Below are 24,244 nucleotides of genomic sequence, written 5' to 3'. Positions count from 1 at the left end.
GAAAATCCCATGGATGGAGGAGCCTGGTAGGCTGCAGTCCATGGGTTTGCGAAGAGTCGGACATGACTGAGCGACTTCACTTTCCCTTTTCACTTTCATTCATTGGAGAAGGAAGTGGCGACCCACTCCAGTGTTCTTGCCTGGAGAATCCCAGCGACGGCGGAGCCTGGTGGGCTGCCGTCTATGGGGTTGCACAGAGTCGGACACGACTGAAGTGACTTAGCAGCAGCAGCAGCCTTTAGTGTAGGACGTTATTATTGTAGCTTCTTTGCCTAGTGAATATGATGTTAATTCACATCCAGCTGGTACATATTCCCTAGGAAAAATTCTTCATTGAAGAACAATAACCTCTTTTGATTTTAGTACTTTTAGTGAGATAATGGAACATTTTGGGTTCCGGTGACTACAGCAAGGTATGAATAAGAGAATGGGAGGAAAAAGAAAAGAATATCAGAAATTCAAGAGTGAAAATGTTGTGTCACAAAAAGGCATATGAAACCCCCCCACATAAAATCCACAAGAGCATATGGTTGTTTTTCTCATTTTTCACATAGGTTATATTATGAATTATTTGTATTCATACAAATTGAACAGCTATAAGAAATTCTTTCCTGTCTAGTGACAAATGCCTGTTTTGGACATAAACATCTCACCTAGTCACCCAGTATTAACATCTATTCCTGGTTACTCTTTCTGTTTGGTATTTCTATGTTATGAAATCTACTAAAAAATAGAATAATTTAAGCACAAACGTGTTCTTTTGGGGACATTTTTTAATCAGCCCTTTTAGATTTCCTAACACCTATGTGTGATGCATTCTGCTCCTTTCTGGTATAAATAGCCTCTCTGAGCTCTGTCGACATCCTTCTCACACACATACGCCTTTCCCCTCTTCCTAGATAATACTTGTTCATAGCAGACTGGGATACACTAATCAAGCTGACACTCCTCTCTTATAATTTATTTCCCCTCAACTCAAACAGTATTCACTTTTTGAGACAAATTCATGTGCCAGTCATGTTTCTTGTGTAAATTTAAGGTGTTGTCTATCTTCCCTTCCACACAACCTTCAAATTCTACCTGTTGCCTTTCCTGTGGCTACATATAACATTATTGAATAGTCTTTCTGGATTTGGGAACTTTCTTCTCCCTTGGATTTGAGCATTTCTGATACTTTAAAATCTTTCTTGTGCTACATATTCCTGTTATGCTCTTTCCCCAACAGATATTTCAGTATTTCTTATTCAAGACAATACACACACCCACCCACTCCCTAGACTGTGACGTTAGTTTTTTTCAGATACCTTGTGTATCTTGTATTCAGGATTTCAGTTACAGGGCATACTTACTTTATAGATGCTTAGTGAGACACATACTCTATTGATAATACCGTTAGACTCTCTTTTCCTTATTGTCATTACATGTAAATTGTGCCTTTTCTGAAAGAACATACATGCAAATCCCTGTACAAGGATTGAAAATACTTATTTTCAAATTCTGAGCACATTTACTGTTACAAAAGAAAATTATGATAGATTTATTTTAAATTTTTACCAGTTAAAGAGGGTAATGTATTTACTTTATTTATGTTTATATTTGCGAGATAATTTTATTGCTGCAACTCCTCCAGTGAAAACAGTTTGTTGCTAGTATTAATTCTAGACAAGCTTTCTCTACCTCTTACCTCTTCTATTTTGTTTTTTTTTTTACTAGCTATGTTCAGAGAATTCAAACTAATTTTATTACCCTATGTAAAAATTTAATAAGAAAGAAAAATCTGCTTCCAAAGTTCAAATAAAAATTACTTTTGTGTGATCTGTAGTTTCAGATTAACTATATCACAACCTTTTAAAGAGATAATTGAGAAATGACTTATTAATAAAGATAGAAGGGGAAAGAAGTCATGTCATAATATATAAATGGAGATGTTAAATTCATCTGTGTTTTGTTTAGATGTCCCTGGTAGATTTGGGAAAGAAGCTTTTAGAAGCGGCACGAGCAGGTCAAGATGATGAAGTTCGTATTTTGATGGCTAATGGAGCTCCTTTTACTACAGACTGGGTAAAGAATGATTTTAATGTTGTGGGGTTTTTTTTCTTTCTTCCTGTTCTCACTTTTTGTTTTTCCAGTTAAAAGTTTAGTCAGTATTGTGTTTATAAATGGTGAAAAGTAATTTTTTTCTTTGCAAATTTGTTTGCAGTTTTAGACTTATAGCTAGCTTTTTTTAATACAGTTTTTTTAAAAAAATATTGGACAACCTTATCTAAATATTCTGTCCAACCATGGATTTTTCCTTAAATTATGCATTTCAGTAATGTAGGATGAATGTAAAAGGTAGCTGCTTGAGATTTAATTTAAAGGCCTTATAAATAGCATAGGTAGAATTTATAATTCAGAAAAAACAAATTTGGTGTTAATGTTATAATTGATTCTAAAAAGTAAAAATGTTTGCATTTCAATTGATACTTGTGAAACTATTACAAACATGACCCAGAAGGAAGAAAGATATGGGAAGGGGTTCTTAGTAATTATAGAAGGCAATTGTGAAGAAGATAAAAACCATAACTATTCAATTCTGCAGGTAAATCAAAAGGGATGTTCTTGGTAGTATGGAGGGTTAAGAATCTGGATTAATTCTCCCACTGGTAATGCCTAAAAATTTCAGAGTTTTGATTTTGTTGTTTTTAGCTTACTTGTTCCATGTTCTTTTTTATTTTTTATTCAGAACAAATTTTTTTATTATGGAAAATTTCAAACACATTAACCTCTGCATACCCTTCAAAAATTGTCAAATCAGATGAGTCTTGTTTTCTCTGTAGTCCCATTTACTTTCTTTATTTTGTATTATTTTAAAGTAAATTTCAGGAATCATTTTGTTTCATCCATAGATTCCAGCACCTGTCTTTAAAAGATAAAGATTTTTTGACTGAATATTAAAAAAAAAAATTGTTAGTGCACCAATGAGTTAGACAGGGATTATCAACCTGAAAAATCAAGCGAAGGCCAGAGCCAGAGAAATTTCACACTTAGAACATTTGCTGACTCAGTACATTTATTTGCTTGTTGGTTTTCCCACCTCCCTGGCATAGGTGACTTTAGAGGAAGGCCTGAGACTGCTCACACAGAGAAGTCTTATAGAGATACTTTCCCCATAATACTGGAATCCCAGAGAGATGTACCTTCATGGTAAGGGTAAACCAGAAATACCCTTCCTTCCTCCTGCCTGCCCTTGCCCCTGTTGTTGGATACTGCAAGACAAATCAACCGGCCTGATCTAAGTACCAAACGGAGAGAGGAAAATTTTTGTTGATGTGAATTTGGAGTCAAACATTTGTGGCCTTAACTCATAAATACTTATATATTCTGCAAAACCGTGAAGTGAAAAATGAATTTAAAGTGATCTTTGGACTAGAAGTTTCCCCAGGTCTCTGACATGAGCAAATGAATATCCTTTTTGGAGGGACCTACTTCATCCCAGTCTTTATATCCACAAATGAAATTCCACGGAAAAGGAATGGTCAGAAATAACTGAAGACACAGGGACACAAAGCAACTTGGATAATAACCCACTGGAACAACTGATAGCATTAAGCAGACTTATAAGGACTGTAGATAAAATTTTAACAACAGATGAGGAGCAGCTGAAGAGAAAATTAGTAAATAAAAATCATCAACAGTGTAGCACAGAGAAGAACAGAAAATATGAATGATGTCAGGAGTCATGAAGGCTAGTGTGTGAGAAAGTCTAACATATATCTGATCATAAATCTACAAGGAGAGGGAGAATAGGGATGAAATTATTTTTAAAAATAATGGTTTAGATTTTCCAAGACTGGTGAAAGATGGAAGCTCACAGATTCAAGTAACCCAGTAAATCTCCAGCAGGATCAATAAAAACAATCAGTACACATCTAGACACATCATAGTGATCCTGTAGTACATCAAGACAAAAAAAAGCCTTCGAAACACCAATGAGGTATTGCCTCACACCTGTTAGAATGGCTGTTATCAAAAAAATCTTCACATAAATATTGGCTAGAATGTGGAGAAAAGGAAATTCTTGTACACTGTTGATGGGGAAGTAAACTGGTGCATTCACTATGGAAAATGGTGTGGAGGTTCCACAAAGAATGAAAAATAGAACTATCCAGCAATTCCACTAGTACCATACTGCTAGTATGATCTAGCAGTTCCACTCCTGGGTATCTTATCTGGAAAAAATGAAAACTCTAAATTTGAAGAGCTGCATGCACCCCAATGTTCATAGCACTGCTATTTATAATAGCCAAGATATAAAAGAAATCTGAGTGTCTACCAATACAAAAATGGATACAGAAGATGTGGAATATTACTCAGCTATAAAAGAGAATGAGATTCTGCCATTTGCAGCAATGTAAGTTAGAGAAAGATAAATACTGTATGATCCCACTTGTTTATGGATTCTATAAATATATATAGCAAAATAGAAACTGGACTCACAGATATAGAAAACAAACTAGTAGGGAGAGAGAAGCCAGGAGGGACAAAATAGGATATAGGATTAAGAGATACAAACTATGTATAAAATAGATATGCAACAAAGATATATTGTATAACACAGGGAATTGTAGCCATTATTTTATAATAACTTTTAATGAAGTATAATCTATAGAAATACTGAATCACTAGGCTATATACCTGAGACTAATATAATACTGTAAATCAGTTATACTTCCATTAAAAAAAAACCTTGAAAAAACACCAAAAAACCTTAAGAAAAATTAATGTCAATAATACATAGAAATTCCCATGACAGTAATGACAAAGGAGGTAGGGCAAATGGCTTGATATGGTACTTTACTAAAGTGAAAGTTTAAATGATCAATAAACATGAAAAGGTGCTCAGGTACATTAAAATTGGGCAAATGCAAAGTAAAATCATGAAATACTATTGCATATTCACCAGATTAGCAAAAACAAAATTAAGAAGTCTGGCAGTACCAGCTATTGGTGAGGAGATTCATATATTGATACAAACATTTTGGAGGACAATTTGGCAGTACCTTGTAAGTCTGAATATGTACCTGCCCTAAGGAATAGCTATTGAACTTCAAAGAATATTCCCAAAGGAAACTCTTGTTAATATACTTGAGACATGTATAAGACTATTTTTAGTAGCAGCATTATTCATAATATCAAAAAACTAGAAATTTTAATGTTCAGCAATAGATTGGTTAAATTAATTGTGGCTTATTCACTTGGTAGAAAGTTACAAAGCAGAGAAAATTGGTGAACCACACTTCAATTCATCAACATGGGTGAATCTTAGGATGTTAAGCAAAAGAAGGCAAGTCTCAGGGAAATACATGAAATGTGATTCTATTTAAGTAAAGCTCAGCAGGCAGAACCAAAGTATATTACTTAGAGATATATAGTAATAATAAAAAAAGCAAAGTAAAACAATGTTTATCCCACTTCATGGATTAAGGGAAGGGTTTTTTAGGGAGTGGCATGTAGAAAGATTTTAAATTTTGGTAATGTTTTATTTCTAGACTGTGATGGTGTTTACCTTATTTTTCCCCTTTAAACTACATATATGTATGAATATATATATGTATTTTTTGTATCATCAACCAAAAAGGTAAGGTCTCAAGAAGAAAAAATAAACCTTATAGCATACTAAGTAGAGCTCATGGCTGCTAAATGGGCTGCTGAGATACTTATTAAATATCAGAATATAAGAGTATAGAAAGGGCCAGTTTAAGAAACAGAATAGAATATGGAGAAAGAAAGGACTGTTTAAGAATATTCTTTGATCTGCTGGAATGACCATCTGTTAAAAATACAAGGCTTTTAATAGTACTAAAATAAGTATTCCCAGGGTAAGTGATTTCCATTTTTACCATGTATTAAGAGCACATGCCTAGCTTTGTAGTATGACTCTTGCTGTGTGACTTCAGGCATATTAATAACCTCTTTGTGCTTAGTTTCTTTTACTGCCAAATGAGGATAGTAATAGTACCTATGTTATAAGGAGATTGAATGAGATAAGTGTAAAGGCCTTAGAATAGTGCTTGCTATGGAAACAGCAGCCTTCGTTGCTATTATTACTGCAGTGGTGTTAGCAAGTCACGTGTTCTAGTGAACTATCTTGGCTCTTTAAAATGAATGCCTTGATAATCATAGAGCTGTAGGGACTTTCTGTGCTTCTAAATGCTTGGGATATCATATAATTCTAATTTTGACCTGTTAAAAATTATACCTCTGATAAAGCTCTTCTTCACATATTAGTATGTATTTCCCCTGTATGAATGTTGTGTTAATGTAGTGACTGGACCACATGGAATCAATTTCAGGAGAACTGGGCTCTGTTTTGGTTCTTTTTAAAAAAATTTTATTGGCACATATAGTTGGTGATGGACAGGGAGGCCTGGTGTGCTGCAGTTCATGGCGTCGCAAAGAGTCGGACATGACTGAGCAACTGAACTGAACTGAACTGAATAGTTGATTTACAGTGTTGTGTTAGTTTCTGCTGTGAATTTTGGATCTGTCTTAACTCACCTTTGGCAATGCACCTCAGATCAGATTTTTCCCTTGAAAAATGACTGTATGAACTCCTTTAAAAAGATTACTGAGGTGCTGTAATTCCTATGAAACAGTTTAATGTAAAAATATACACTAACATTTATTTGATATGAGTTTCATAGATGAAGTTTTGTGTGAGTAGTATAGGGAAAACATCCTAGTACTCAAAAATTTCTCAAACTCTAATTGCTGATGAAATTAATTTTGTTTAGACTATTTATCTGATAAAAAAATACAGCACGTTTGAATCAAATAAAATATTGACTTTTCTTCCTCACTGAGAAACGAATGGGACTTCTTGAAGGTTCCTTTGAAGAGACTGTGATCAGCAAAAATTACTCCTTTTCAGTTTTGAATTACTGTTGTTAACATTTGATAAAAAGATAATCTGCTTGCTCTGTAGACACAATATATAAAATAGAAGGTAGAAATAGAAGTATATTTAAAAATGACTATACATGTGGGTTTTTTTTGTTTTTGTTTTTTCCTTGTGGTGTAGCTGGGAACTTCTCCACTTCATCTGGCAGCACAGTATGGACATTATTCCACCACAGAAGTACTACTCCGAGCTGGTGTAAGTAGAGATGCCAGAACCAAAGTGGACCGAACGCCATTGCATATGGCCGCCTCTGAGGGCCACGCCAGCATAGTGGAAGTTTTGCTTAAGGTATGTATTCTCTTTTTGTACTCTGCTTTTGAAAGTCAGCCCACAAAGGTTTATAAAACCATAGTGGTTTTGTAAGAGGGAGAAGGGAACTAGTTTTGTTACTGGCCAGGGTCCTTGGACTCCTTAATCAATAGAAGTTAATAAGAGACCAGACAAGAAATTCAGGCAGGGCTTTTTAGGGACTTGTGCTTCAGCATGAGGGAGTGAAAATAGGTAACAGGTTCTCTTGCTCATTCTCTGAGGAGGGAGAAGCTGGTCCCTTAAATAGGGTGAGGGTAGGGGCCAGTCCAGCCATTAGGTAGGAGGGGTTGCTTGAGTGGTCTGCCCTCCCCCTTGGTGGAGACGTGTATAGTACCCAGCTTTTGCTCCCAACACCTCAGAAGTGGCAGTTGGGATTTTGGTCGTTTTGTATTTAATGTTCATAATTTGCCCCAATCGCACATGCAGTTATTTTTAGTCCCTATGGTTTCTCTGTATTCTGTTGCTAGAGGAGATATTTGTCCAGGTGTAGGCTCTGCAGCAAAGGGTCTTAGGTCCCAGCCTGTCTCAGTTTGATTGAATGTCTGCCTTTTCTATGCCTGTTATCTCACTTTTTGTGTGTAAGCATTTATTTAAATGAAAATTATCTTAAAGTTTTATTTTGTGGGGGGAAAAATTTTGTATGTATGTTTTTAGTTAAGTCAGACAGTTGATTTCTTAGATCTTGGTCTTTGCTATCAGCGACCCGTAACTTTGTTTTACTCAACACATTTTAAATGTACATTGAAGGGAATGTTAGTTTGGATAATTAACAAACAAACAAACTAGTATGGACAGGGCTTTTTCTTTAATCATATAAATGCCAAAGAGAAAATTCTGAAACAGAGAGTGTTAGATGTAGATATTCTTAATCTTTTTTATTCTAGCCTCTAGATCAACTTATCTAAAAAATATACGTAAGCCATAAATACAAATCACATGTAACTCTAGATTTTCTATTAACTACATTTAAAAAGTAAGAAAAAGTTTTTCATATTATATTTTATTTAACTCAGTATATATAAAAAATTATTTCAATATGAATCAGTATAAAGATTATTGCTGAGATGTTTTACATGCTTTTTTTGGTGTGATGTCTTTGAATTCCTGTGTATTTATATACACAGCATCTGTATTCAGACTACATATGTCTAGTGACTACCATTATGAATAGTGTACCTGTAGAAAGATCCCTATTAATTCATTATATTGCACTGGTTTTGAAAGCAAAGGATATTTTTGTGTAAAGGGGCTGGAGGCTTTTGGAGGAAGCCATATGGTTTTCCTTCACTCCTTATGCCATTTTAGCCCTTCATGCTCATGACTGAGTGGCTGAAACAATAATTGCTGTATTCCTGAGAAATTAGAAAGAAGGCAGTTGGGAAAGCCAGCATGATAGGAAACTGACTAAGTAACAGATGTATGGTGATTCTGGGAACAGGTGGATTATTCAGCACACAGAAATAAGAGTTGATCATGTTAGTAACAAATTCTTGGTTTAAAGCACAGTGGTTAGTATTTTCATATCAGGACTTTTTATATTTCATATTTTAGAAATTTCTTATTTTGAAATATTTTTATAGCATGGTGCTGATGTTAATGCAAAGGACATGTTGAAGATGACAGCTTTACATTGGGCCACGGAACACAATCATCAAGAGGTGGTGGAACTTTTAATCAAATATGGTGCTGATGTACACACGCAAAGTAAATTTTGTAAAACTGCATTTGATATTTCAATAGACAATGGAAATGAAGATTTAGCAGAAATACTACAGGTAACTTTTGGATTTAACTTAAAATAAAATAGAAAATAATAAAGATCTCTGTCATATGAATGATTTAACTATTTAGCTTATAGGTTTTTTTTTTAAATTTATTTTTTAATTGAAGTATAGTTGCTTTACAGAATTTTGTTTTTTTTCTGTCCAACCTCAACATGAATCAGCCATAGGTATACATATATCCCCTCCCTTTTGAGCCTCCCTCCCATCTCCCTCCCCATCCCATCCTTCTGGGTTGACACAGAGCCCCTGTTTGAGTTTCCTGAGCCATACAGCAAATTCCCGTTGGCTATCTATTTTACATATGGTAATGTAAGTTTCCATGTTACTCTTTACATACATCTCACCCTCTCTTTCCCTCTCCCCATGTCCATAAGTCTATTCTCTATGTCTGTTTCACCATTGCTGCCCAGTAAATAAATTCTTCAGAACCATTTTTTTAGATTCCATATATGTGTGTTAGAATACAATATTTATCTTTCTCTTTCTGACTCACTTCACTCTGTATAATAGGTTCTAGGTTCATCCACCTTATCAGAACTGACTCAAATGTGTTCCTTTTTATGGCTGAGTGATATTCCATTGTGTATATGTACCACAACTTCTTTATCCATTCATCTGTTGACGGGCATCTAGCTTGCTTCCATGTTCTAGCTATTGAAAATAGTGCTGCAGTGAACAACAGGATAGATTTTTCTTTTTCGACCCTGGTTTCCTCAGGGTATTATTTAGCTTATAGTTTTTCATTTTGGACATTATTTTGGACAGACCTATTCCTCTTTCACTTCCTTTTTGTTCATTACTGTTTATTTTCCTAATTATAAGACCATAGTCTTTGCATGTAACATTAGAAGATTAGATAAAGTGATGAGTTTCGGTGTTTTTAAGGTTCTGAATTCCCTTCTAGACATTTTATTCTATTAATTATTTTATTGCATGTTTGGATACCATATCATTTTTCAACTCTGTTGTCCTCCCACTGAAGTTTTTTTTAAGTAACCATAATAATGTCCCCTTGGTGAGTAATGGTAGTCCTCATCATTCTGATTGGTTTTTTTTTTCACCATCCTCAAGTCTGTTTATGAACACAGTTATTTTTGGCTTTTGGACAAGTTTTCCTAATAACCAGCATTACCTCTCTTTTCTTTAGCTAGACAACATTGATGTAAATTATCTTCTTTACTTATTGCTTCTTGTTCTTCCCAGTAGAACTCTTCTATAAGACCATATGAGTCTATTGAACTTCACCTAGTTACTTAAAATATGTTGTATAGTCAGGGAAATAAACACATGCTGTGCTTCTTTCAATTTTTTTTTCTTCTGACTGCAGTTTGGGGCCTAGAATTGAGGATGGAGAACAATTGGGAAGGATATGCTTTATATAGGTAGTGTTATATATTGCCAAACATAGTAGAGAACATAAATTTTGATTTAAATAATTTGTTTTCTCTAACTACAGGGCAGCAGAATATCTTTCAGTTGTAATACATACGTGTGTGTGTGTGTGTGTGTGTATATATATATATATATTTTTTTTTTTTTTTCCTTTCCCCTCTGCACAGCTTGTAAGATCTTAGTTCCCTAGCCAAGAGTTGAACCTACACCCTTAGTGTTGAAAGCACAGAGTCCTAAGCACTGGCCCACCAGGGAGTTCCCTCAACTGTGTTCTGTAAAAGTCTCTCAGATACTAATTTCTCCTCACATGGGATTTTTGCTGCTTTATCTAATCAGGAAACTTAGGATATAAGTCCATACCTATGATTTACTTCTGTACTTTCAATAGACCATAAACAAAGCTTTCCATTTATATTATATAATTCTTGGATTACAGAATGTTCCTTTATATTTGTGTTTGTATGATATTAAAAGTCTGTGCTGTATGTTCTGGTTGTAATTCTGAAAAACAGCTCTGGTAATTTGTTGTCTAGATTGCTATGCAGAACCAAATCAACACAAACCCAGAGAGTCCCGACACTGTGACGATACATGCTGCAACACCGCAGTTTATCATTGGACCTGGAGGGGTGGTGAACCTAACAGGTCTGGTATCTTCAGAAAATTCATCCAAGGCAACAGGTATTGAGATGCATATAGGATAGCTATTGGGATTTTATGCTTTAGTAGGTATACATCCTTTTAAGAAAGGACTGTTGGAGAATAAGGGTAAGACTATATTAGCCACCTTGGTTTTCTTTCTTATAATTGGCAAAAATCAAACTTGTATGAGAAAAATAATCTAAAGAAAGGTGATACTGCAAAACATACTTACAATATGACCTTTCAAAAGCTAATGCTATCCAAGCTTGTTTTCCCAAAACTAATATTATCTAAGCTTCATTTAACAGTTGAATAAAGTAAAGTAGTTTGCCAGAAAAATGCACTAGATTAAATTCCTTAAAGATTCAAACCTGTTTTCTCCTTTCTTATAGATGAAACGGGTGTGTCTGCTGTTCAGTTTGGAAACTCCTCTACATCAGTATTAGCTACGTTAGCTGCCTTAGCTGAAGCATCTGCTCCACTGTCCAATTCTTCCGAAACTCCAGGTTAGAAAAATAAGTCAAAATGTGTACATCAGAAGTTGGAGACTCAAATATTGACAAAGGCCAGGAAGAAAATTTGGAAGGTGAAAGGGGATAGGGTTGAGTTTATGGCCATCTGAGAAGAGTCGGGCAGGGTGAGTGTGCCCATGCTATCCACTCTAGCTGATTTTATTAAGATCCTCAGTCCGTGTCTCCAGGTTCTGTTTTTTTCATGGGAAGCTGAAAATCTGGGTTTTAAAAGGATATAAAAATTTAGCAATCAATTAAAATTAATTAAAATTATTAACAAACTTGTATGGTTCACGGGAAACATATCTGCTTACCCAGTTTAGCATTGTTTTACTAGTCTGTGACTTTGTGTAAAAATTAGATAAATATATATGAACTTGCTGTCTTTCTCATAACTTAAATTTTGGCAGTTCTATTAGAATGACTTAAAATCTTAATGACTGACAAAACCAGGAAGTAGCATACCGACAACTACCATTATAGGATAACCTGGGGTTAAATGATTACAGACAATATTAATAGCCAATTTAGATAAGGTTTACCTTATATTATATTATAAGGTTTACCTTATTATATTCGGTTGGCCAAAAAGTTCGTTTGGGTGTTATGGAAAAACCCAAAAGAACGTTTTGGCCAACCCAGTGCTTAACCAAACTAGTTCTTGCTGTAATTATGTAAGTGAAATTCTTTTTTTAATTAGAGAATTAAAAAAACTCCACAAAATTATTTTTCTTACTGTAGTTTAAGCCACTATATTTGGACAGTGCTTATGAAAGTAAAGAATAATTTGTTGTTTTCATTATTTAAATTAATGTTTTTTTTAATGTGACTAATAACAACAACAGTTCACTGCGTGTTTACTGCGAGTGCTTTCAGGTCAGTTCAGTTGAGTTTGGTGTGTGCTTTGCACTGTGGCAAGCATTTTATTTACGATCTCATTTAATCTTCACCAGAAAGATTGAAGGTAGATATTACTGGATTTGTGTCTTTAAAGCGGTGACTGGAGGATGTATTTTTTAGAGGAGGGAGTACCTCTCTCTCACCTTTCTCTCTCCCTCCCTCCCTCCCAACTCCCTCCCTTCCCTTCTCCCCACACCTCCACCCCCAACTAGTGATAGTAAACATTTCTTCATTCTCCAGCTTCTTTAGCATTGTAACCAGTGTTTGAATCTAAACCTTTGTATTTGGGAATCTGAAGATTTTTCTGAATCCCCTTTTCACAGTAGCAGCTATGTGCATCATCCTATTGACGTGTGGCTTTTATGACCTGTGCCAAAGGATCTCTTCAGAACCTTTGTAATTGCAAAAGCGTATCAAAGAAAGTTAATTTCATTGGTGGGTTTCTGTTTGATTAAACTTGTAAATATTTTTGCCTTTATTAAAGTACATATCACTGTAAATGCATCCTTTCTTCAAAGTCAGCTGGAAGTATTGGCATTTAGACGTTTGGCTCCATGAATGGTCATCAACCTTTGAAAATGTTATGTGTGGTCTAGTCTGAGAGAATTGGTAATAATAGTTGACTTTTATTGCATGTGGCTTGCAATCTTCTGTGAACACAATAATTTTTCATTTCACTGCTACGTCATAGTGGGATCTTTCTGAAGATACTTTACGAGTTTGAATTAAGTTTAAGTTCAGGTGAGTACATTGACACCTGTGTAAACAACTCAGCTGAGGCGTGTAATCACATAAAGAAATAGCTTCTCACAGGTTGGTTTGCACATGCTCAGTCAAGTTATTTCTCTGCCTCTTGGCTGTCTAGTTTCTGTTGATATCAGTTGTCAGACTCATCCTAATTTAGAAATGTTGTATGCTTTTTCAAGGACATCTCAGGATCTGGGAAATTAATTAATACTTCCATTTGTATATGTTGAAATTGAGGTTTTGTGAAGGTTAAATAGTTTTGCATAAAGTAGCAAGGCTATTTAGTGATGAAAGGAAGTTCGTGCTCAAGGTCTCACTTATTCCTAAGTTGTGTATCTGTGACTACCAAGTACACTGTTTCCTCTATGCAGTTTCTTCAGGTTATAATTTGGTTTGTGATAAGAATAAATATTTGTAATTATCACTACTTTTACTTCTGAGGTATATCTGTTGAAACAGTCTGTTGAAATAAATGTCTTCCTTTTTGCCCTTTTTAAATGGCTGAAGAACAAAATATAAGAACCTTGAGTACATTAATTGGTCTGCTCAGATTCTTTCCTTTTACTGGTGCTAAGTAGTACAGTAAACATGTCTTCTGATGCTATATAACCAGACTGTAGCCACAAGTGACCTGCATTTGAAATGGAGGCTAGCTGGCATATATGGTCCTACATATAGAAAATTGGTGCTTATGATAGTCTAGGAAACCATGCTATTTCATTTGAACTATGGCTTTATAACATTCTTTCATGATTATGTTAGAAGCGTCTTTGATGTATAAAACAAATCTTAATGTTAGTTGAATGGGAACATCATAAAGGAAATCAGTCTAGTATAATGCTTTCACTGTGAAACCCAATGATACCTCCGTCTTCTTGGTGTTACAAGCAAATACAACTTCGGATTGCCAAAGTTTGATTAGAGTCTGTTACTAAATTACTTCCTTACTAGTATTTTTATTAAATATTTCCAGTTTTGTTCTTTCCTCATAAACCTTTATTTTGCTAAGCATTTAATTTGTTTGATTAAATTTTTAATCTCCATGCATAATTTTCATAATTCTTTGTCTAATAGAAGTACAAAAAAGTAATTCAATAAGTCTCATTATACCCTGATGAGTTTGGTGCTAATGTTCATTTTTACTGGTTTTTTGAGAGTTTTTTTTCAGTTCCTGAGTCCATAGGCCTATGCTAATTTTCATAGTTATATTAAATAATTACTAGTGGAGAAGGCAGTGGCAACCCACTCCAGTACTCTTGCCTGGAGAATCCCATGGACGGAGGAGCCTGGTGGGCTGCAGTTCATGGGGTCGCTGAGTTGGATACAACTGAGCGACTTCACTTTCACTTTTCACTTTCATGCATTCGAGAAGGAAATGGCAACCCACTCCAGTGCTCTTGCCTGGAGAATCCCAGGGACGAAGGAGCCTGGTGGGCTGCCATTTCTGGGGTCGCACAGAGCCGGACATGACTGAAGTGACTTAGCAGCAGCAGCAGCAGCTCTATCTTGGTACAGGTGAGGCCAGAAAAAGATGATGTAACAATTGATGTAAGTCATAAATTTAATTTGGCATCTGCCTGTAATGCAGGAGACCTGGGTTCGATCCCTGGGTTGGGAAGATCTCCTGGAGAAGGGAATGGTTACCCACTCCAGTATTCTTGTGTGGAGAATCCATAGACAGAGGAGCCCGGTGGGCTACAGACCACAGGGTTGCAAAGAGTCAGATGCAACTAAGTGACCAGCAGTTTCACTTTTGATGGTTAATATGTACAGGGTTCTTGCTATGAGCTTGTCATTGTGCTGAGTGCTCTACTTGCATTATTTGCATTATGTCATTTTGTTGTCACAATAGTCATCTGGTTAATATAAGGGATTACTCAGCAAACTCATAAGAAAGTGATACATCAATCAAAATGCTAAGTTATTTACTTTTAACTTCTTTTTAAGGAAGGATACAACTGTCTTTTGATACATTAAATTAGCTCATTTTGGAAATAAATCAGTGAAAAAATTTCTAGCCTCTAATAAAAGTATCAGTATACTTCCCTGACCCTGCCGGGTCAGTGGTGAAGAATTTGCCTGCCAAGCAGGATTATGAGGGTTCAATCTCTGGGATGGGAAGATCAACTGGAGAAGGAAATGGCAACCCACTCCAGTGTTCTTGCCTGGGAAGTCCCATGCACAGAGGAACCTGGTGGGCTGCGGTCCATGGAGTGGCAAAAGAGTTGGAAATGACTTGACAACTAAACAACAACAACAACAAAAAGTATGCCTCCGAGTTTACAAAATACTTGTTTAAAACATCCTTTTTAGGAACTTCCCTGGTGGTCCAGTGGTTAAGACTCTGCTCTTCTAACGCAGGGGACGTGAGTTTGATACTTGGTTGGGGAATTAAGATCCCACGTGCCCTGTGGGGAGTTCAAAATTTTTTTAAAAAATAAAAAAAATAAGTCCTTCATAATGTTGGAAAGGGATAATTCAGGAGAAATATCAGGCAACTCAAACATTAATATAATAGTTGTCATTTTCTATTATTAAAACTAGTAGAATTTTTGCTTGGAGATAGTTGGAAATGATCTTGTTAATTTATGTACCCAATGATTAGAAGGCTGTATTCCTTTAAATATTCTGTGATTCAAGTTTTCTACTAATTTAAACTCCTCTCAGTTATGTAGTTTGAATTAATATGATAATATCATAAGAGCAGCTTTCTTACATTTTGTGCGAATCAGAGTCACCTTCTCAATAATTCATTTGCCCCAGTTCTTTCCCAGTGGATTTTGATCCAGTAGGTTTAGGGTGAGGCCCTAACATCTATATTTTTAATGTGTTCTCAAAAGTGACTCTGATGGCACACCAAAATTTAAGAATTTGATGCAAATTTTAAAAAGTCTATTTCTTACTACTAATATGTTGGATATAAAAACTATCTAAAAATTGTGAGTGTACTACAGCAAAGATTTGCTTGAATAATATATATTTCTTATTTATTTCATTTTTATGTGTAATTTAATATTTATTCAACTCTTTATGAGGTGCATAGGTGAATCTCTACTAAGGAAAAGATGTAGGCTAGAGGAATGGCTTTCTTAATGGCTTTAATAGTTGAGTATACTGCTACTTTGGTATAAGAAGATGAAAGAAAAACTATACAAAAAAACTATAAAAAAAGGTCTTCACGACCCAGATAATCATGATGGTGTGATCACTCACTTAGAGCCAGACATCCTGGAATGCAAAGTCAAGTGGGCCAAGCATCACTACAAACAAAGCTAGTGGAGGTGATGGAATTCCAGTTGACCTAAAATCCTAAAAGATGATGCTGTGAAAGTGCTGCACTCAATATGCCAGCAAATCTGGAAAACTCAGCAGTGGCCACAGGACTGGAAAAGATCAGTTTTCATTCCAATCCCAAAGAAAGGCAATGCCAAAGAATGCTCATACTACTACTACTACTAAGTCACTTCAGTCGTGTCCAACTCTGTGCAACCCCATGGACTGCAGCCTACCAGGCTTCTCTGTCCGTGATTTTCTCCAGGCAAGAACACTGGGGTGGGTTGCCATTTACTTCTCCAATGCATGAAAGTGGAAAGTGAAAGTGAAGTCACTCAGTCGTGTCCGACTTTTAGCGACCCCAAGGACTGCAGCCTACCAGGCTCTTCCATCCATGGGATTTTCCGGGCAACAGTACTGGAGTGGGGTGCCATTGCCTTCTCCCAAGAATGCTCATACTACCGCACAATTGCACTCATCTCACATGCTAGCAAAGTAATGCTCAAAATTCTCCAAGCCAGGCTTCAACAGTATGTGAACTGTGAACTTCCAGATGTTCAAGCTGGATTTAGAAAAGGCAGAGGAACCAAAAATCAAATTGCCAACATCTGTTGGATCATCGAAAAAGCAAGAGAGTTCCAGAAAAACATCTGCTTTATTGACTACACCAAGGCCATTGACTATGTGGATCACCACAAACTGTGGAAAATTCTTGAAGAGATGGGAATACCAGACCACCTGATCTGCCTCCTGAGAAATATGTATGCAGGTCAGGAAGCAACAGAACTGGACATGGAACAACAGTTCAGTTCAGTCATTCAGTAGTGTCTGACTCTTTGCAACCCCATGGACGGCAGCACGCCAGGCCTCCCTGTCTATCACCAACTCCCAGAGTTTACTCAAACTCATGTCCATTGAGTCGGTGATGCCATCCAGCCATCTCATCCTCTGTCATCCCCTTCTCCTCCCACCTTCAATCTTTCCCAGCATCAGGGTCTTTTCAAATGAGTCAGTTCTTCGCATCGGGTGGCCAAAGTACTGGAGTTTCAGCTTCAGCATCAGTCCTTCTACTGAATATTCAGGACTGATTTCCTTTAAGATGGACTGGTTGGATCTCCTTGCAGTCCAAGGGACTCTGAAGAGTCTTCTCCAACACCACAATTCAAAAGCATAAATTCTTCAGTGCTCAGCTTTATTTATAGTCCAGCTCGCACATCCATACATGACTACTGGGGAAACCATAGCTTTGACTAGATGGACCTTTGTTGGTAAAGTAATGTGCTGTCTAGATTAATATGCTGTCTAGATTGATCATAACTTTTCTTTCAAGGAGCAAGCGTCTTTTAATTTCATGGCTTCAGTCACCATCTGCAGTGATTTTGGCGCCCAAAAAGATAAAAGTCTGTCACTGTTTCCACTGTTTCCCCATCTATTTGCCATGAAGTGATGGGACCAGATGCCATGATCTTTGTTTTCTGAATGTTGAGTTTTAAGCCAACTTTTTCACTCTCCTCTTGCACTATCATCAAGAGGCTCTTTAGTTCTTCACTTTCTGCCATAAGGGTGGTGTCATCTGCATATCTGATGTTGATATTGCTTCATCCAGCCCAGCATTTCTCATGATGTACTCTTGCATATAAGTTAAATAAGCAGGGTGAATATACAGCTTTGACATACTCCTTTCCTGATTTGGAACCAGTCTATTGTTCCCTGTCCAGTTCTAACTGTTGCTTCCTGATCTACCTACTGATTTCTCAAGAGGCAGGTCGGGTGGTCTGATATTCCCATCTCTTTCAGAATTTTCCATAGTTTATTGTGATCCACACAGTCAAAGGCTTTGGCATAGTCAATAAAGTGGAAATAGATGTTATTCTAGAGCTCTTGCTTTTTCAATGATCCAACAGATGTTAGCAGTTTGATCCTGGTTCCTCTGCCTTTTCTAAATCCAGCGTGGTCGTCTGGAAGTTCATGGTTCATGTACTGTTGAAGCCTGGCTTGGAGAATTTTGAGCATTCTTGAGTATAGTGTGTGAGATGAGTGCAATTATGCCATAGTTTGAGCATTCTTGGCATTGCCTTTCTTTGAGATTGGAATGAAAACTGACCTTTTCCAGTCCTGTGGCCACTGCTGAGTTTTCCAAGTTTGCTGGCATATTGAGTGCAGCACTTTCACAGCATCATCTTTTAGGATTTGAAATAGGGCAACTGGAATTCCATCACCTCCACTAGTTTTGTTCGCAGTGATGCTTCCTAAGGCCCACTTGACTTTGCATTCCAGGATGTCTGGCTCTAGGTGAGTAATCACACCATCGTGATTATCTGGGTTGTGAAGATCTTTTTCGTATAGTTTCTTTGTGTATTCTCGTATTGCAAGGAGATCCAACCAGTCCATCCTAAAGGAAATCTGTCTGGAATATTCATTGGAAGGACTGATGCTGAAGCTAAAACTCCAATACTTTGACCACCTGATGCAAAGAACTGATTCATTTAAAAAGACCCTGATGCTGGGAAAGATTGAAGGTGGGAGGTGAAGTGGATGGCAGAGGATGAGATGGTTGGATGGCATCACCAACTCAATGGACATGAGTTTGAATAAACTCCAGGAGTTGGTGATAGACAGGGAGGCCAGGCTTGCTGCAGTCCATGGGGTCGCAAGGAGTCGGACACAACTGAGCGACTGAACTGAGTCACTGATACTGCTACTTAATCTTTTTAAGAATTGATTTATTAAGGAGCAAGCTTCAGGTAATTAGGATATAATTTTTTTTCCCTCTTTATATTATTTTTTTTTCAGTTTTATTTATTTATTTACTTTACAATATTGTAGTGGTTTTTGCCAAACATTGACATGAATCCACCATGGGTGTGCATGTGTTCCCCATCCTGAACCCTCCTCCCACCTTTCTCCCCTTCCCATCCCTCTGGGTCATCCCAGCACACCAGCCCCGAGCACCCTGTATCATGCATCGAACCTGGACTAGCAATTCATTTCATATATGATATTATACATGTTTCAATGCCATTCTCCCAAATCATCCCACCCTCGCCCTCTCCTACAGAGTCCAAAAGACTGTTCTATACATCTGTGTCTCTTTTGCTGTCTCACATACAGGGTTATCATTACCATCTTTCTAAATCCCATATATATGCGTTAGTATACTGTATTGGTGTTTTTCTTTCTGGCTTACTTCACCCTGTATAATAGGCTCCAGTTTCATCCACCTCATTAGAACTGATTCAAATGTATTCTTTTTAATGGCTGAGTAATATTGGATTGTGTATATGTACCACAGCTTTCTTATCCATTCGTCTGCTGATGGACATCTAGGTTGCTTCCATGTCCTGGCTATTATAAACAGTGCTGCGCTGAACATTGGGATACACGTGTCTCTTTCAATTCTGGTTCAATTAGGGTATAATTAAAATAAAAATGTGATACCTATTGTCAAAATCATATGTCTCAAATTGACATGAGAAGGATATTATCATTTTGAGCACTTCAAATATAAAACAGAGTAATTATTCACTGTCATAGTCTGTAGATTCATTAAGGTTTATTTATCTGTAACTCATGTGCCTCTTAAAAGTTTTTCTTTATTTGTACACAGTGTTACTTGGTATACTGATTTCTGCCCAAACAGATAAGAAAAATTTTATAGATGATAGCTACTCCTATGAAATTGTATTTTAGCAGGTGCTGATTAGTAAGCTTTGATAAAATTTTGATTTAAAGAAAATATTACCTCTTTATAAAAAATGTATATGTATATACACTCTGTCAGGGACTAAGTGTGGACATCTATTTAAACTGAGGGAATGCGTTTCTTTTTCATCTTTTAACTCACCTCTAAGTTAAGAAGGTTTCTATTTGCTGGAAGTTACCATCATAGTGCTTGATAATTTTAAGAATTATATTTTTCTTTTGTCTGATATTTCATCTTCTTATACGAAATAAATCTGATTTTCAGTCTAGTTTTGGTTCATTTTTGCTTGTTAGTATTTACGTTCTTTTGCTTTATTTGATTTGTCATAGTAGTTACCTAGCCAGGTAAGAGATTTACCATCAGAAAATAATGTATGAGTTCTAGATGTTTAGACACAATTGACCATTTCACTTGACTAGAAAGTTGTGCAGAGGTTTCCTTAAAATATGCTTTTTTATTTTTTTCTTATGCTCTCATTTCACTAATTTTAGAAAAAGCAAACATCTTCCTGAAACATACATATTTGAAATGTTCTCTTACTATATTTTCCTGTGCATGAAACTAAAGGGAGTTTAGTTAGGAGTCTGTGGCACTCACCTGGGGAAGAAGTAATGGTAGCATGGATTAAGATCTGGCAAAGAGATAATAAGAAGTGAATAGAGTTGAGAGTTATTTGGATCATAGCTCAGTTGGTAAAGAATCCACCTGTAATGCAGGAGACCCTTGTTCGATTCCTAGTTTGAGAAGGTCGGCTGGAGAAGCGATAGGCTACCCACTCCAGTATTCTTTGTCTTCCCTTGTGGCTGAGATGGTAAAGAATCTGCCTCCAATGTGGGAGACCTGGGTTCAATTCCTGGGTTGGGAAGATCCCCTGGAAAAGGGAAAGGCCACCCACTCTGGTATTCTGGCCTGGAGAATTCCACAGTCCATAGGGTCGCAAAGAGCCAGACACGACTGAATGACTTTCACTTACACTTTATTTGGATATAGAATTGGAAGTTAAAATTGTTAGATGTAGGCCTTAAATATACCATGTAATTTTAGTCCTTTTGAAATTAGCTCTCATAAAACTCTGTTTTATGGCTTTTGTTTGCAGTCTTACGTTGATGTTGCATTGCTTAGACTTATTTTTTTTCTTGTGGCACAGCTTTATAATCCCTTGACTAAATGAATATCTGTGACTACCCTTCTTTTTGTCTTTAGTGCAACTTTGACTAATTGTTAATACAGTGGTTTTTCCAAAGGTATAATGAGTCTGGTGGCTGTTTCCCTCCTTTCTCCTAATAGTGAATTGGCTTTCAGGGATAAGTTAGTGGAGCTGATAATATTGTTTTGTTTTTGCCTGTTTTTGTTTTTTTTTTAATTTCAGATTCGAATTCAGGAGATAATACTTTTGAAATGTTATGCTTTACTTCAGTAAGCATAGTTTCTGTTTTATTGTTGAAATGTTTATATACATAGAATTTTCAGTCTTTTAAGAATACCTCAAAGACAGTTTTTTCCTTATCTTAGTTGAATTTTATGGCATTAAAATTCAAAAGTTAGGTTGAATAAGAGGTCTCAAATATTTTCAAAGATGGTGCAGGTTATCTAGCCTCTCTTTGTATATTACAGCTTGACTTTTAAATTAGCAATGAATATTTATTAGTTATTTTGTTTTATCTAGGAGTTTTATATTTGGATATATCTGTGGATATATAGTTTTTTTTAATGACATTCTTTGTAAAGTTTTTAGGTTTTCTCTTTTATTCTTATGTTTCAACACTTCACTGTTAGGCTGTTCTTAGGATTACTCAGGGGCTACTTTGCTTTCTTACATAATTGGTTTCCTTATAATTTTTTCTTAATTCCTCACCAAAGTACAACTTAAAAAGAAAGCTTTTTAGATGAAAGGCCAGAACTCTGTTATCTTAATGATAGTCATTGCAAAGAATACAAAGATGAAAGTTCGAGTTGTGTCTTGATTATGTGTGATCTCAGAAATTTCTTATGTATGATTATGTTTTAGAAATATTTGCTACTAACAGGTACCATTCATCCAGAGTGAACATTTCTTTTTCATATGGATATTTAAAAGAAAAATCAAAGCAATAGTTAATGTGTTTGAAAACCTCAGTAGTTATTCTATCGAATATATTACTGTTTTATGCCCTACATTTCATTTTATAATTATCTTCCTGAAATTTTCTTAAGTGCTTGGTGATAAAGTGTAATTATTGTTTAAGACAAACAAAAATGAGAGAACCGAAAACATAAAGATTGTTTGCATTTTGAATATCATCTGTGGTTTGTATTGTGATCTCTGATTACCCAAGTAACAGAGTTGCAGAGTTACAGCCATATCTCTTGCCATGACTTCATCCTTGAAAACTAGGGTCCCAGTACCTATCTTGCCTTTTTTGTTTAAAAAAAGGAGTTTGTTTAATTAAGGCATATCTGTATTTAGTGAATCCTGTGGTTGTTGATATCCAGGTTGTTCTACTGGAAGTTGGTAGCAGCTTAGCATGTTTCAGAGTAAATGTGTATCTGAAGGGTAGCATGACTTTAGGAGAGAATTATTTTTTTTCATTACACTTTTGGTAAAGTGTTACCTCAAATAACACATTTCAGAGAACCATATCATTTAGAAATAGTTTTTTTTGTCATTTCCTTTCTCAGAATTAGTTATATTAGAACTTTTTTTCATAGAAAAATTGGGAGAATGAACTTTATACCTTGTACCTGTATTCACACCTGTTAACATCTTGCCACCACTGCATGTTCACACACAGACACATGCTTTTATTTTGCCAAATTATCTGAAAGTAGGTTACAGGCATCATGGCACTTGATCCTTAAATTCTTCAGCATGTATCTACCAAGAACAAGGACACTTCCTACATACTCACCGTTCTATTATATTTTCTAAAAACATAAACATTAGTTTAGTAATACTATCTGACATGTGATTCATATTTAAAAGTTCTTTATAATGGTTTGTTTTCATCTGGGATCCAGTCAGAATTCACACACTGTATTCAATTATTTTGTCTTTTGAGTCTCCCCCAAACTAGAATAGTCCTACTGTATTGCTTTTTTTTTTTTCTTTCTTTATACTTAAAAAAATTTGTTTATTTGGCTATGGAGGGTCTTAGTTGTGGCACGTGGGATTTAGTTCCTTGACCAGATCTAGCTCCCTTTGTTGGGAGCACGGAGTCTTAGCCACAGGACCACCAGGGAAGTCCCCCTTGCTTGTTCTTTATGACTTTGAACTCTGTAGATTCATTTGAACATTTTGTCTCTCAAAAACATTTCACCAGTATTTTTTTTTTTAACATCCATTGGTGATGCTTTCTTAAATAAGTTATTACACTGGGGGTTACAGTGATAATTTTTCTTCTTTTGTTAATTAATGTCATTCTTCTATCAAGAAGATCCTAGTTCTTTCCCCCTTTCTCTCTTCTTTCATGAGATATTATCATGGATAAGTGGATTTTTAAAAATTCAATGTGTTTGCTGTTCATTTGCTGTCATTTTTCCTTTTGATGCCTTTTTTTTTTAATGTGTAACATATATATATATATACAGAAAAATCCGTTAATGTATAGTTTAATGAATTGTCACAAGGTAAATACTCTTGTCTAATCTCATTGCTCAGTTCATAAATGAAAAGTACTCATTATGTATACTGTGTCTGATTTACACCCCCCAGTATGCTCTTTTGTCAGATTTATCCATGTTTTGTATTTAGTCACTTTAATTGCTATGTAGTATTCCAGTGTGTGAATCTACCATTTTGTTAACCAGTTTGTTTATTCATTCTACTTTTGATGGATATCTGATTTGTTTCAAGTTTTTGACTAATATGAGTAAAGCTGATATGAATGTTTGTGAATATGTCTTTTGGGATCAGTAGTTGGGTATAGAATTGCCTGTGGGAAGGGATTTTGGCAATTTCTTTACCTGGTCAAGGCCTGGAGTGCTGCTGTTTTCAGCTGCCAGAATCCTGTCTGAACCTTTCATGAAATACTGAGAGTATAGTTTTGAATTTTATTTATGT

General features: G+C 35.8%; 1 protein-coding gene across 6 annotated transcripts in view; it reads left to right on the top strand.

Moving 5' to 3' along the window:
* The window catches only part of GABPB1 (GA binding protein transcription factor subunit beta 1), a 68,274-nt gene that overhangs the window by 34,345 nt on the left and 9,685 nt on the right, over window positions 1-24,244 (top strand). For 4 of the 6 annotated variants that reach the window (XM_006077790.4, XM_025295573.3, XM_025295572.3 and 1 more), the window contains 5 exons: window positions 1,954-2,061; window positions 7,064-7,231; window positions 8,833-9,027; window positions 10,962-11,109; window positions 11,463-11,576. In XM_006077790.4, coding sequence (XP_006077852.1) covers window positions 1,954-2,061; window positions 7,064-7,231; window positions 8,833-9,027; window positions 10,962-11,109; window positions 11,463-11,576 — 733 coding nt within the window. The remainder of the gene's footprint in view (window positions 1-1,953; window positions 2,062-7,063; window positions 7,232-8,832; window positions 9,028-10,961; window positions 11,110-11,462; window positions 11,577-24,244) is intronic. The other 2 variants (XM_025295575.3, XM_025295574.3) reach the window with 1 other exon arrangement.

The sequence above is a fragment of the Bubalus bubalis genome, chromosome 11 (genome assembly GCF_019923935.1).
Source record: "Bubalus bubalis isolate 160015118507 breed Murrah chromosome 11, NDDB_SH_1, whole genome shotgun sequence".
Classification (NCBI taxonomy): Eukaryota; Metazoa; Chordata; class Mammalia; order Artiodactyla; family Bovidae; genus Bubalus; species Bubalus bubalis.
The sequence above is the reverse complement of the archived record's forward strand: the minus strand, read 5'-3'. Positions and strand labels throughout refer to the sequence as shown.